This window comes from Carassius carassius, chromosome 33 (assembly GCF_963082965.1).
Source record: "Carassius carassius chromosome 33, fCarCar2.1, whole genome shotgun sequence".
NCBI lineage: Eukaryota > Metazoa > Chordata > Actinopteri > Cypriniformes > Cyprinidae > Carassius > Carassius carassius.
The window spans coordinates 3,923,217-3,937,580 of NC_081787.1; the positions used below are offsets into that span (position 1 = coordinate 3,923,217).

Consider the following 14,364-nt stretch of genomic DNA (forward strand, 5'->3'; position numbering starts at 1 on the left):
AGAGCTTGTTTTTGTGGGTGCAAACTCCTTAAATTGGATCAAGCCATCATACAGTATAAAACTGTGAAAGTAACAGTGATAAAGCAGATTTTACTGTAAAATTTTGCATCACTATCATTGTTTACAAAGGCTATAAATTTGTTATTTTCATTATGACATAAACAGCATTCATGTTACTAAGTCATTTTCCTAAAATTGGCAGAGGAAACTGATGGAAAATAGAACAAAATTGTTCATGCCAGGCACGTGCACACATAGACATGAAAGGGGGCTTGAGCACCTGCCCTTTTTATTCCTGGAGAGAAATTGCCCTTTTTTCTAGGATGCTTTTTTTATTTTTGAAAAATAATATATATTTCTGTTTGCACACAGCTTCCCTGTCAAACAAATATATTTATTGAAATATAGTATCTAAATATCAGGTCAGGAGTTCTGAAGCGCTCTCTCTCCCTCTCCCCCGATTGTTCACCCGATTGTATTGCTTCCGCTAAAGATAATAGTCCGCTCCGTCTCTATGGTTAGAATCCTGTGAGTCCATAGCAACGCTCTGTTTTTCATGGCAACGGTCTGTTATACTCCGCTCAGCGGTCTGTTGGTTATAACAGACCGCATTCTACATTGGAATTCAACCAAGCCATGTAATAAAATAAGTTAATAAAATAAGCATATATCACCACCAGGTGATATGCTTTAGTTATTTTGTTTATCCTATTTACCTGCATTTCCCTGTCAATTAGATGCAAATGTGCGTATTTTAACTAGTTGATGCCAAATTTGCCTACAGAACGTCCCCAGTTATTGACTTACATCAAGTGTCTTTCCCCCTGAAATTTAGAAATCTAAATTGGTGAATTTAGAAGAAATCTACAGATGCAAACAGATGGAGGATACACTCTAAAAAATGTAGTAAATCTGAGTAACTGCATCTAGTACATTAATAAATAAACCTGAGTAGAAATAAGTTAACATTAAACTTTTAAAATAACAATATTTATAAATTAACTTTTTTTATTTCCTCGAAACCTTTATAAAATAGTATTCCATACCACCACAAATACATACAACCCGAATTCCGGAAAAGTTGGGACGTTTTTTAAATTTTAATAAAATGAAAACTAAAGGAATTTCAAATCACATGAGCCAATATTTTATTCAAAATAGAACATAGATAGCGTAGCATATGTTTAAACTGAGAAATTTTACACTTTTATCCACTTAATTAGCTCATTTAAAATTTAATGCCTGCTACAGGTCTCAAAAAAGTTGGCACGGGGGCAACAAATGGCTAAAAAAGCAAGCAGTTTTGAAAAGATTCAGCTGGGAGAACATCTAGTGATTAATTAAGTTAATTGATATCAGGTCTGTAACATGATTAGCTATAAAAGCTTTGTCTTAGAGAAGCAGAGTCTCTCAGAAGTAAAGATGGGCAGAGGCTCTCCAATCTGTGAAAGACTGCGTAAAAAAATTGTGGAAAACTTTAAAAACAATGTTCCTCAGCGTCAAATTGCAAAGTCTTTGCAATATATATATATTTCTCATCATCTACAGTGCATAACATCATCAAAGGATTCAGAGAAACTGGAGAAATCTCTGTGCGTAAGGGACAAGGCCGGAGACCTTTATTGGATGCCCGTGGTCTTTGGGCTCTCAGACGACACTGCATCACTCATCGGCATGATTGTGTCAATGACTTTACTAAATGGGCCCAGGAATACTTTCAGAAACCACTGTCGGTAAACACAATCCGCCGTGCCATCAGCAGATGCCAACTAAAGCTCTATCATGCAAAAAGGAAGCCATATGTGAACATGGTCCAGAAGCGCCGTCGTGTCCTGTGGGCCAAGGCTCATTTAAAATGGACTATTTCAAAGTGGAATAGTGTTTTATGGTCAGACGAGTCCAAATTTGACATTCTTGTTGGAAATCACGGACGCCGTGTCCTCCGGGCTAAAGAGGAGGGAGACCTTCCAGCATGTTATCAGCGTTCAGTTCAAAAGCCAGCATCTCTGATGGTATGGGGGTGCATAAGTGCATACGGTATGGGCAGCTTGCATGTTTTGGAAGGCTCTGTGAATGCTGAAAGGTATATAAAGGTTTTAGAGCAACATATGCTTCCCTCCAAACAACGTCTATTTCAGGGAAGGCCTTTTTTATTTCAGCAGGACAATGCAAAACCACATACTGCAGCTATAACAACAGCATGGCTTCGTCGTAGAAGAGTCCGGGTGCTAACCTGGCCTGCCTGCAGTCCAGATCTTTCACCTATAGAGAACATTTGGCGCATCATTAAACGAAAAATACGTCAAAGACGACCACGAACTCTTCAGCAGCTGGAAATCTATATAAGGCAAGAATGGGACCAAATTCCAACAGCAAAACTCCAGCAACTCATAGCCTCAATGCCCAGACGTCTTCAAACTGTTTTGAAAAGAAAAGGAGATGCTACACCATGGTAAACATGCCCCGTCCCAACTATTTTGAGACCTGTAGCAGAAATCAAAATTGAAATGAGCTCATTTTGTGCATAAAATTGTAAACTTTCTCAGTTTAAACATTTGCTATGTTATCTATGTTCTATTGTGAATAAAATATTGGCTCATGTGATTTGAAAGTCTTTTAGTTTTCATTTTATTAAAATTTAAAAAACGTCCCAACTTTTCCGGAATTCGGGTTGTACATGACATTGGCTTTTATTGAATTTTTACTCAATTATTTTGGTAAGTTTAATTTTAAAGTGTTATGTATTCTGATAACACCAAAATAATTAAAACGATGTAGTGCCTTGTGCAAAAATAAACAAATTATTAGTAAAACACGCCCCTCTGTTTGATGCAGTTATTTAGGTTATTCTAAATATGAAGAGTTCAGATGAAAAATCCTCTAAGTGCCATCTGAAATTTCCTTCAATAATGATCATTTTTATCAAGCTTGTATGTTTATGTTCACTTATTTCACATTACTGGCAATGAAAATTACCTATTAATTGTCATTTAAGTTAAATTACTGAACTTAAATACGAGCTTGAAAAAAAAAGCTCATAAGAAAATTTCAGATGGCACTTAAGAGGCTTTTGCATCTGAACTCTTCATATATACTTGAAACTAGTAGCATAGAAAATGTTTTCAAAACATGCACATTGTGGAATAGTTTCCTTTGCTGCTCTATAAACCTAGTGAATACTAAGGAGACCATGGTTTCTGTGTGAACTGATTATTTTGTAGACATCTTTTGAAAATGAAACAATTGCATGAGTTTGAAGAAGTTTGAGGAATTAATTAACTTTTAAAATATTTTTTTTTAAAAGGAAGTCAGAGTTGCGTTAATATATATATATATATATATATATATATATATATATACTTTTTTGTAAAAAAAAAAAAATATATATATATATATATATATATTTATGAGAAGTGCCCTTTAGTTCACTTGAGCCCCTGCCCCTCAAAATGTCTGTGCACGTCCCTGGTTCATGCTATATTTATTAACTTTGCTCAAGCTAACCGCTTTTCTGAATAATATTACAAATTTATATTAGAAAGCCTTGCCTGTTTAATCTGTCATGGGTGAAACAACTGAAGCGCCGCTAAAGACAGTAAAAGTAAAATGACTCATTAACTCTGTTTGTCCAAAATAATAAAAACCTTTGCAATAAACATATTTCAGGAATAGGTACACAAATGATTTAAGGACAGTTCACCAAAAATATTAATTCTCTCATTATTTCCTCACTCTACTCAATTTCCACCTGTAAGCTATTCTTTCTCGTGCTGAAAACAAATGTTTTAAGAGTGTTTTTGTTTATAGAGTCCAATGCATCACCCATTGTATGTACCAAAGTAAGGAGTTCATACAGTTTTGGAATGATATGAGGCAATTCAATTACACAATAGATTTTTTATTAGATTTAGAATAATGTTCTATTAACACCACAGTTTGAAACAGCATGCCCGTGACTCATGCTTTGCTGCAACACAGACTTTTCACTTTTTTGGAGCCTCAGACCTGACGAGTTAATTGAGGGAAAAATAAAAGATAAAGTCACAGGTGGACACAGCAGCTTGTGCAGATGTTAGTTAAGTTCCCCCATCACCCGCAAAGATCAAATAGTCATATCAAACTGACAGAAGCGCACATTGCTCGGTCCCAGCTCAACTCCGGTCTTCCTCTTCTTTCCCACAGGTTGGCTTTGAGCAGTTTCTCTAGGATGAGCTCCAACTGCTCCGATGAGTTTTTCCAGGCCACAAACCATGCGGAACAGACCTTTCGAAAGATGGAGACCTATCTTCAGCACAAGCAGCTGTGTGATGTACTTTTGATAGCTGGAGACCACAAGATCCCTGCACACAGGTGAGTCTCCACTGAATCAAGTCTTCCTACTTTCAAATGTCCTACTTGTACTGCAAAACAGACAGATCAACAGGGCAGAAGGGAACGTGCTTAAAATGCAGTCCAGTACTTCTCCAGAAATCAATTTAAAAGAGACATTTATCATTCTTAAACAAAATCAAACTATGAGACATCTGCTTAAAACTAAATGCTAGTATTAACGTCTTTATTTTACTCTTAGTTAACAGTGGAGGAATAGTTTGCCTAATAATTACTCAAAAGGTACGACTTCCTTTTACAGAACATGAAAGGAGAAAATTTGGGCTTTTCATACAATAAATATGGACTGGAGCTTAAAGTCTTGCTTATGATTCATGTGCTATATACTTTTGTAGTCTTTTGAAGTCATGGAAAGTCTTCGGAAGTTATGTCTTGGCTTTAGTGTGAGAAACAAAAATGAAAAATGTGTCATTCTTCAAAACACAAACAAAACTTCATCAGTTCTCACAAATCAAGCAATGGTTTAGCTTCCATATTTAATGTGCTCTATTGGTCAGCCTAATTAAATCTGTTCATCAGATAAATTGTGTCTTTTTGTATTTTTTATATTATGAAAGTTTTGGCTGAGTGGAGTCTCACTGTATAGATAAAGAGAATGAATGATTTTTGGTCAATATCTCACACAATAGTACGGCTTCAGAAAACTAGAAATATAGCACACAAGGACCATGTTCATTTTAAGTTTTGAAGTTTGAAAGATCAAGGCCAATTCATTGAAATTTCGTGAAATACAGTGGTGAGCACATTGTTCAAAAATCAAAAAAAGTCTTTGGGTTTGGAGCAACAAAAATTTTCACTTTGTGTGTACTGTTCCTTTAAGGAAAGATATGCAGATGGCAGATTCAAGAAGTGTCAAAACTGTGCTGCACGCTCCATTTCAAACTACAGAGTGTGTTGAACTTTCCTTAAGGACTCTAAAAGAGTGTTTATTTAAAGAAATCTCTCGGCCGCTGAGCGTTTTGATGCTATTCTGTTGGAAAATTCTCTGTAGCCAAATCTCTGCTGCGTGTCCCAGTTTGACACTGAGCTCAATCAACATCATCCCAGAGCTGCATGAAACAACCTGGTGAAAATAGCTGCGCTGAGATAAATCTTTTTGTAGGGAGGAATTTTCTACGAAGACTGCTCTCGAGAAGTTGTTTGAGTTGATCTTGAAGTATGCAGTCACATATATAAACTATTTGCACAATTATTTGCAGACTTGTCCTGAGCGCAGTTTCAGACTACTTTGCTGCCATGTTCACCAATGACGTTAGGGAGGCAAAACAAGAGGAAATTAAAATGGAGGGTGTAGATCCTGAGGCATTGCGAGCACTGGTTCATTTTGCATATACTGGTGAGTATCTGCATTCAGCTTGAGGAATATTTAAATGTGCTGTTCATAGCAGAAGAGTCACATCCACAAATAAGTTTTTGGTCGATGCCAGTGGGCAAAACATTAATTTACAAACCCAAAACCTACAGTTTAAACAAAATGGTTAAACATACCTTTTTGTTCCTGGAATAATTCTGAAGTTTCTTGCGTATTTTGCTCTTTTCTCCAAATGTTCAGGAGTCCTGGAGCTAAAAGAGGACACAATTGAAAGTCTGTTAGCTGCTGCTTGTCTCCTCCAGCTCTCACAAGTTATTCAGGTCTGCTGTAACTTTCTGATGAAACAACTGCACCCATCCAACTGCCTGGGGATCCGTTCGTTTGCTGATGCTCAGGGATGCATGGATCTTTTGAACGTCGCTCACAACTACACTGTGGTAGGACCTGGCATACAAAGTAGCTTATTATAAATTATCCAAACACAGTGTTAACATTTGTCCTGGCTGCAAGTTGCTGACCTTTCATGGTAATTTGCACTGTAGTAATTCTGGAATTACAATTAAAAGATGCCTGTATACTGCAATTTCACGGGAGTTGAATGATCATGATGTAGCAGCTTGGTGTTGTAGAATCCTAATGATAATCTGTGTCTGCATTACAGTAATCTCTTGTATATTTACAGATTAACTAGTGTAATGTCTACAGTACTACACTGGCAATGTTCCCAGCATGCAATCTGGCCTGAACAAATTATGCGGTGGCAATATTTTACTATTTGCTTTGTTTATATTGCTGTTGCTATTGTTGTTTTGGCTGTCTCTTTTGACTTATTTTGTAACACTCAGAGGCATTTAAAATGATGCTTGTTTATTGTCAGTCTCACTGGGTTTTAGTATGTTGATATCTAATATTAAAGGTTTACAGAGATAACAACTAGACTGGGAATAATCATAGTATGAGATCATCACTTTTGATACAAAACCCAATAATGCTGACAATAAAGAAGCATCATTTTTAGCAAAATGGTAAACATCCTCTTACCTTAATTGTAGAAAGATGTATTGTAATGAACTGTTTCATTTGTAATATATAATATTTCCTCATACTTCAATATATTGTAGATGGCAATTATTTTTTACCTAGCTTATATATATATATATATATATATATATATATATTTATGACATGTAATTTAGTCTGTAGTTTAATAACTTGTAGTAAATTACAGACTGAAATATATATGACTTCAGAGTACTTAGCATGTAGTTCATGAGACATAAGGACTGCTTTTAGAAACCTTTTTGACTGTTTTCAAGGATGACTACTCCTTTTTTCATTTACCTTCATTGATGGATATCAGCATAACAATTCTTCATAATATCTTTTGTGTTCTTCTATCAACTATACTAAATTTATAAAAACAATATTAGATTAGTAAAGAATGACAGAACATTCATCTTGTAGTGAACTATAATGAAAACTAATACCATCAACTGTTCCCCCTGCATATTAAAAAAGCAGAAGATACCACAAGTTTTAAAGCCTAGTCAAAGAACTCCAAGCTTAAAATTACTTGATGTGACATTTTGTATCTCAGCATGTGGTCAGCTTAAAAGGTTGCGCAGAGCTCTTTGATGTGTGAGAAATATAGCAAGAGTAGCATTGGTTAAATAATGGCAAAACATTAAGTATTCTCAGGAGCCCAAGGATCCACAGAACACATTTGCTTGATGGGCATTTCTCTGCCAAGTGCGGAAACAACTTAGGAAGATAGCTGTTATCTCCTGAAGGACATCTGCACAGGCTGTTTACAAAGGGCTTTCCAGAGCAGAGAGGTTAATCTAATCAGAGGACACAAGCAGGAAAATTTCCTGTTCGGTCGCTTCGGTAATGGACACGGAGTTAACAGAGCTTCCTGGTTCACTCATTGTGGTGTTCTGATTAAAACGTATATTTTGATGAACTTGCTTTTCCTCCTTTCTGTCTCATCCTACATTAGTTTTTCTTTTTTCGTGAGACGCTGCATACTTGCATGTCTTAGTTCAAGGTATCAATGGCCTGTAGCGTGCTAGAAGTAATGTTTCTGAATGTTCTGTCATTCTCAACCACACACTCAACCTTGCCAAGACATAACTGCTTGTGATTCCAGCAAACACATTGTTTCATCACAATTTCACCATCACATCAACCATAACTCCTTCAAAAACAGCCAGAAGCCTTGGAGTTATGATTGATGATCAGCTGATTTTCTCAGACCACATTGCTAAAACTCTCAGATTCTGCAGATTTGCTTTAATTCAACATCAAGAAGATCAAGCCCTTTCTTTCAGAACATGCTGCACAACTTCTTGTTCAAGCTCTTGTTCTGTCCAGGCTGGACTATTGCAATGCTGTCTTCCAGCAGTTCTATCAAACCTTTACAATTAATCCAGAACGTGGCAGCAAGATTAATTTTTAATGAGCCTTATCTTTTTGTAATCTATTTTCTTTTCATTTATTATGGAATTATGTGTGTGTGTGTGTGTATATATATATATATATATATATATATATATATATATATATATATATATATATATATATATATATATATATATATATATATATATATATATATATATATATATATAATATAAGACCTCTAACACTAGCTTGCTCTATTCTTTTTCTATTCTATCTGTTTTTTGTTTATTTATTACATTATTTAAAAGCGCTTACTAGGTGTACTGTGTTAAGCTAAATGAGATTTGTTATAGTTCTTATATATCATTGCTCTTTTTGTTGTTTTTGATTGCTTCCACTGTCCTCATTTGTAAGTCACTTTGGATAAAAGAGTCTGCTAAATGAATAAATTTAAATGTAGAAGTCTAGGTATTTTCTTTTGAAATTAAAAGTCAGATGAGACAATGCTTCGATAAATGACTGACAACACAAACACTGCTCTAGGTCATATTACTTCTCATGAATACATTAGGTTTGGCACAACCCATTAATTTCTAACATCCTCCCTTACAATCTAATAGATTTAGATCTTATAGAGCTGTGTTCATCTCACACTAATATTGCTGCAGGACCTTTTACTTGCTGTTTGGTTTAATGCCATCCCCTAAAATCTATGCCCGAGAAAGGCTTCTAAATGAATGTTTGCAGTAAAACAGAATTAATGTATTCAATTAATTGCCAGGGTGCTTGTGACTGTAATTGCGAATAATGAATCTATATCAATATCACCAGAAGAAGTAGAGTTTAATTCTATATTGAGGAGGGCTGGAAATCAATGCATGGTACTCATTTAATTATGTGTGTCTGAGCTAAGCTCAGAGAGTGCATGCACGGCTTTAGCAAAGATGCTGCTGTTTAGATCTGACTAATGATCAATAGGATGTTTACTGCCCTTATTTGCAACAGAGTCAATGGGAATTACTTATAATGCACAAAGGAAACTCTAGAAGTGCCATAAGTAATGAACAAACTTCTTAGAGAGATTTCCAGCATGTTCTTCACATGCTACAAGTTCACCCTTGCAAAACGCTTTTATCAGAGAGCAACCTCAGATGTCCTTGTGGATTGTGGATCAGAGCAGATCATTATATTGCGCTGAGATGAATGGAGAACAAGACCTATTTGAAAAGTTAATAGATTCTCCATAATGGGTGATTCAAAACAAGATGTTATATTCTGTATCAGTGCCTTGTGCTTGTTATATCGTGTTTTATCGAATATGTTTCAGGTCCAAACCTTGACTCCATTTTAAGTGAAGATGCTAATGCAACAGCCATTATTAAGCAATATTCATTTATAGCACACCTTTAAGCTAAGCTTTTGTGTGCACTACAGTCTTTAGGGACACAACTCACCAATATTTTAACAATTTAGAAAAGCTGGAGCACTGTCTGGCTAACAAAAATTTTGGTATGATGATAAAGGTTATATACTGTAAGGGGACCCAGTGTCCTTTTTTACAATGATGTACAATACCTGTACGCTATTGGTGAAAATACCTTCAAAACAATACAATAATAAAACAAAGGCAAAACTCAGATCATTTAGACAATTTAGAAATCATTACCAGGGCATGTCTGGGACAAAAAAGGATGTTTTGTCTCTTTAGGTTAGGATCATGATTTTTTTTTGTAGTGTTACTGTGAGTGTCTATTATCACTATTAGTTGTTTCTGCAACAACCAAATTGCTTCATTGGACAAATCAAGAATACATTTATACATTTACAATAATAAAATATAACACACACACACACACACACACATACATATATATATATATATATATATATATATATATATATATATATATATATATATATATATATATATATATATACATATATATATATATATATATACATATATATATATATATATATACATACACGTTATGAAGTGACAAGAACACTTTTTATATGGCAAGAAATCAAAAATAACGACTTTATACAGCAATTTCTCTCCTCTGTGTCACTCCACATCAGTGTAGAACCATTTTGGAGACTTTCCACTGAACGCAAGCAGCTTACACTCTTCTGTGTCAACAGCTATACAGGGATAGGTTTCCTATGTGTGTTTATGCTTTGATTTAACTAAAACAGTGCATTCGTGCAGTGTGGCTGACACAGAAGAACGTAAGCTGCTTGCATTCAGCGGATATTCTCCAAAATGGCGATACGGTGATGCAGAGTCACAAAAAGATGAATAACGTTACAGTTGACCTTTTACGGGTTTGGAACGACATGGGGGTGAGGGATTAATTGACAATTTTCATTTTGGGGTGGAGTATTCTTTAATGTCTCATTACATTGCAACACACACATTTATATAATAACTAAACAAAATTGCTTAATATTTCAGGAAAACTTTCTAGAGGTCATCCAGAATCAGGAGTTCCTCTTGCTGCCCACAACGGAAATTGTCATGCTTTTGGCCAGCGATGACATCAACGTTCCAGATGAAGAAACGATTTTCCAAGCCCTGATGATGTGGGTTCGCTATGATGTGCAGCACCGACAACAAGATCTGGGAGTGTTGCTGGCATATATTCGACTTCCCCTATTACCACCACAGGTTTGCCAATAGTAGGGCTGGACAATTATTGCCTAAAGTCAAAACTTCGATTAATTGAACATTTTACCTCGATTACGATTAATGAACGATTATTTTGTTTCTGTTTTTTGTTTTTTTTGCCCTCATAGTTCACTTAAAAGGTTTGTACTGTAAGCAGGGCCGTAGCTGGGGTCAGCGGGGCCCCGGTTCAGCTTGTACCAGTGGGCCCTGTTTGAAAGTGTTTAATTTGTGTGTTCGTTCTATTTGTTCATCAACATGCCCGCCACGTCCCAGAATGCAACGCGGCGCCCAAGCCCTATTAGGCGCGGTCACTTTAAGAGACAATGAATGCATCCAATATAAACCAAACCATAAAACAAATACAACTGACAAAGTTTAGTGAAGACTCAAGGCTCACTGATAGAGCCATCACTATGTGTTGAACCGGCGTTCACCTCCGTGTTTTGCTTTTATGCCACTGACTGGCAGAATCATGTGGCTACACACGCTTTTAAGGGGGAAGTATTAACAGGAAATAACCGAAATAACCGACATGGGAAAATAACGTCGGTTAGAGGTTCTAAATTTTGGTTTCGATTACTTTTCGATTAATTGTCCAGCCCTAGCCAATAGCATTCATATGAGACTTTTGGTCATTTAATTATAATTTAATGTAGATTTAAAAAAACTTTCTACCTCATATTTAATCCTTCTTCTGTTGATGTTAATGCACTATTTAATAAAATTTTATTTAGCTTCTTGCTGATCTGGAAAACAATAAGATGTTTTCAGAAGACCTGGAATGCCAGAAGCTCCTGATGGAAGCCATGAAGTACCATCTTTTGCCAGAACGCCGTCCCATGCTACAGAGCCCAAGAACCAAACCACGGAAATCCACTGTTGGATCGCTCTATGCTGTTGGAGGCATGGACGCCTCTAAAGGTTTTTTTTCCCCCAATACTTTTCTTATAGCGATACCTCTTACTGTCATAAAAATGTAAACTTTATACAATAGAATAGCTATCAGCATAGCAGCATACAACTCTTTAACTAACAATAAAGTCTTGAACCTTTGTCTACTTTTAGGGTCTACGACGATAGAGAAATATGACCTTCGCACAAACCGATGGATCCAAGTTGGCATCATGAATGGGCGAAGACTTCAGTTCGGGGTTTCAGTGATTGATAACAAACTCTACGTGGTTGGAGGAAGGGATGGACTCAAGACCTCTAACATGGTGGAGTGCTACAACCCAATCACTAAAGTGTGGTCCACCATGCCACCAATGTCAACCCACAGACATGGATTAGGTGTGTTTTATGAATGGTTCAGATGTTTGTGTAATCTCATTGCACAACATATATAAATAATTAATATACTGTAATGTTTAGTAATTAAATTAGCTTCTTTCTTTCACAGCATAAATGTGACAAACACTGATCTACAGCATTAAACAACACCAGACCTCAATGTATTTAAGAGTCTTACTAGTTAAATTACATAGATTAATAGATCAGTAATTTATAAACATTCAAATATGAACATTCAAAATGATCTAAATTTAAACAATCATGATGTCTACATTTCATATATTCTGAATGTGTTTTAACTAATAATGTGGTAAGCATTAGGTTTTTAATGTAATTAAAGACATTATAAAGAGGTCAAAAACATTACTTTTTAAAAAAAATTGCCTTACCTCATATTTGTATTGGCAGTGTGTATGCTGTAATTTATAAGGATTTGCTCATTAATATTAAAGAAGCCATGTTCACCTAGAAGACCGAACTTATTTGTTAAAAGGAATACGTTGCTAATCAGCTGGTAAAGATGAAAAATTATTCTATTATAAGGGCATAGTTCATTAATGAATATTTATTCATTTATTTGTCTAATTGGCTTTACTTTCTAACTTACCAAGCCATGTCTGCCCGACTCAATTAATAATAACGCACCATACAATATTAGTTTCATTGATATTCACACATGATGTGTTTTGGTTCAACAATAGCTAGACGGAGCAGAATGGAACAGATCAGAGACGTCTCTGCAGGCGTTTTGAAATATTTTGACTCTTGACACTCTTAGAAACGGTTCATGGCGCAAGACGCTGAAAAGTAGATTAGACGCCCCTGCAGATTACAGCCTGAAGAAATTTAAGAATGCGTCATGTCAACTGTCTGTTTATCAAAAGCAGTCAATCACAGTGTGAAACTTAATTTGTGTGTAAAGTTTGGTGCATTTGGGAGAGATTTTTTATTTTGTGGCCTACTTAAAAGCTGATCTAAATATATATTTTTTAAATTTTTATTCTGGTCCAGTTTTCGAGGACAAAACTAGTATGAGGAGGTGATTAGTAAAGGAAGATAAATAATAAAACTTTATAGTGAAGTTACGTTTCACAGCAAGTCATTGTATTGTGTCTTGAGTAATTTTACCAAAACGTGATCTATGAGATTCAAAGGTTTGTTTGTCAGAAAACCATGTGACCACTTCAGTATCTGGTTCAAAGAAGTGACTCCCAGTGTGGTTTTGCTTACTCTAAAACGGGTCTTTTTTTTATTATTTTTTTCCCCTATCTCAAATATCATGATTTTTATACGAAGCCCAAATACCTATAATATTATTATAATTTGGTCAAAACACCACCATACAAAGTCTGGTTTAGTGACTGGATGCTTTTATAAAAATCTGGGCTGCACACAAAAACGTGTATAAAAAATATGGCAGGTAATTTAAACTCGGAGGAGAAAATGCACTGTACAATAATCCCATAAAACTGACACTCAAAGGTTGCTCATTGAGGCCTATAAAGTGCACTGCAATATCATAACCAAAATGTCGGTCAAGAGACAATTTATATATCAGGACCCCAAAAGCGACAGCCTGAGATTTATAACAGAAACACGAGAGACCTTTGCTGTAAAGAGAGCAGCGAGACGCACCATGAATACTTAATGCTTACCACAGCGTCTTAGGGCTTTGGTCCTTAGGGTCGCACCAGAAGAATGTCTTTAGCTACTGATATCTGCTTAAAAAGGAAAAGCTCTTGATAGTCATTGAAATTAACTCCATGGGATTACCATAAAAATGTTGACATTTGCCAGTTTCAGTACATCACAAAGACAAAGATAGACACTTGCTAGTGAACTTAGTGCTTGTCTGATGTATGGCGTGCACCACCAAGGGCTGAGCCCAGTCTTATTTTGTGTTCTATTTATTTATTTGTTTCGAAAGGAATTGCTGTGCTGGAGGGGCCTATGTATGCAGTGGGAGGGCATGACGGATGGAGCTATTTGAACACAGTAGAGAGGTGGGACCCCCAGGCGAGGCAGTGGAATTATGTGGCCAGTATGTCCACACCACGCAGCACAGTCGGGGTCACTGCTCTCAATGGAAAGTAAGGAATTCATTTTGTCTTATTTTCTTTTGTAGCATTGTTGAGTTACGATACAGTTTTAAAACATTTATATTTATGTATTTAGTAGACGCTGTTATCCGAATCAGTGTACAAAAGAGGCACAATGCAATTCGACAAAGTGCATTGCGGAAAAATCGCTCCAAACCCTTTCCTCATTTAATATACACAGAACTATGAATATGCAAATT

General features: G+C 35.8%; 1 protein-coding gene across 4 annotated transcripts in view; it reads left to right on the forward strand.

Annotated features, from left to right (window-relative positions):
- Positions 1 to 14,364, forward strand: part of LOC132113538 (kelch-like protein 4) — a 48,753-nt gene that overhangs the window by 17,237 nt on the left and 17,152 nt on the right. For all 4 annotated transcript variants that reach the window (XM_059521345.1, XM_059521342.1, XM_059521344.1 and 1 more), the window contains 7 exons: positions 4,183 to 4,350; positions 5,589 to 5,725; positions 5,942 to 6,138; positions 10,563 to 10,775; positions 11,510 to 11,696; positions 11,841 to 12,065; positions 13,993 to 14,155. In XM_059521345.1, the coding sequence (XP_059377328.1) occupies positions 4,208 to 4,350; positions 5,589 to 5,725; positions 5,942 to 6,138; positions 10,563 to 10,775; positions 11,510 to 11,696; positions 11,841 to 12,065; positions 13,993 to 14,155 (1,265 nt within the window). In that variant the 5' untranslated portion in view covers positions 4,183 to 4,207. The remainder of the gene's footprint in view (positions 1 to 4,182; positions 4,351 to 5,588; positions 5,726 to 5,941; positions 6,139 to 10,562; positions 10,776 to 11,509; positions 11,697 to 11,840; positions 12,066 to 13,992; positions 14,156 to 14,364) is intronic.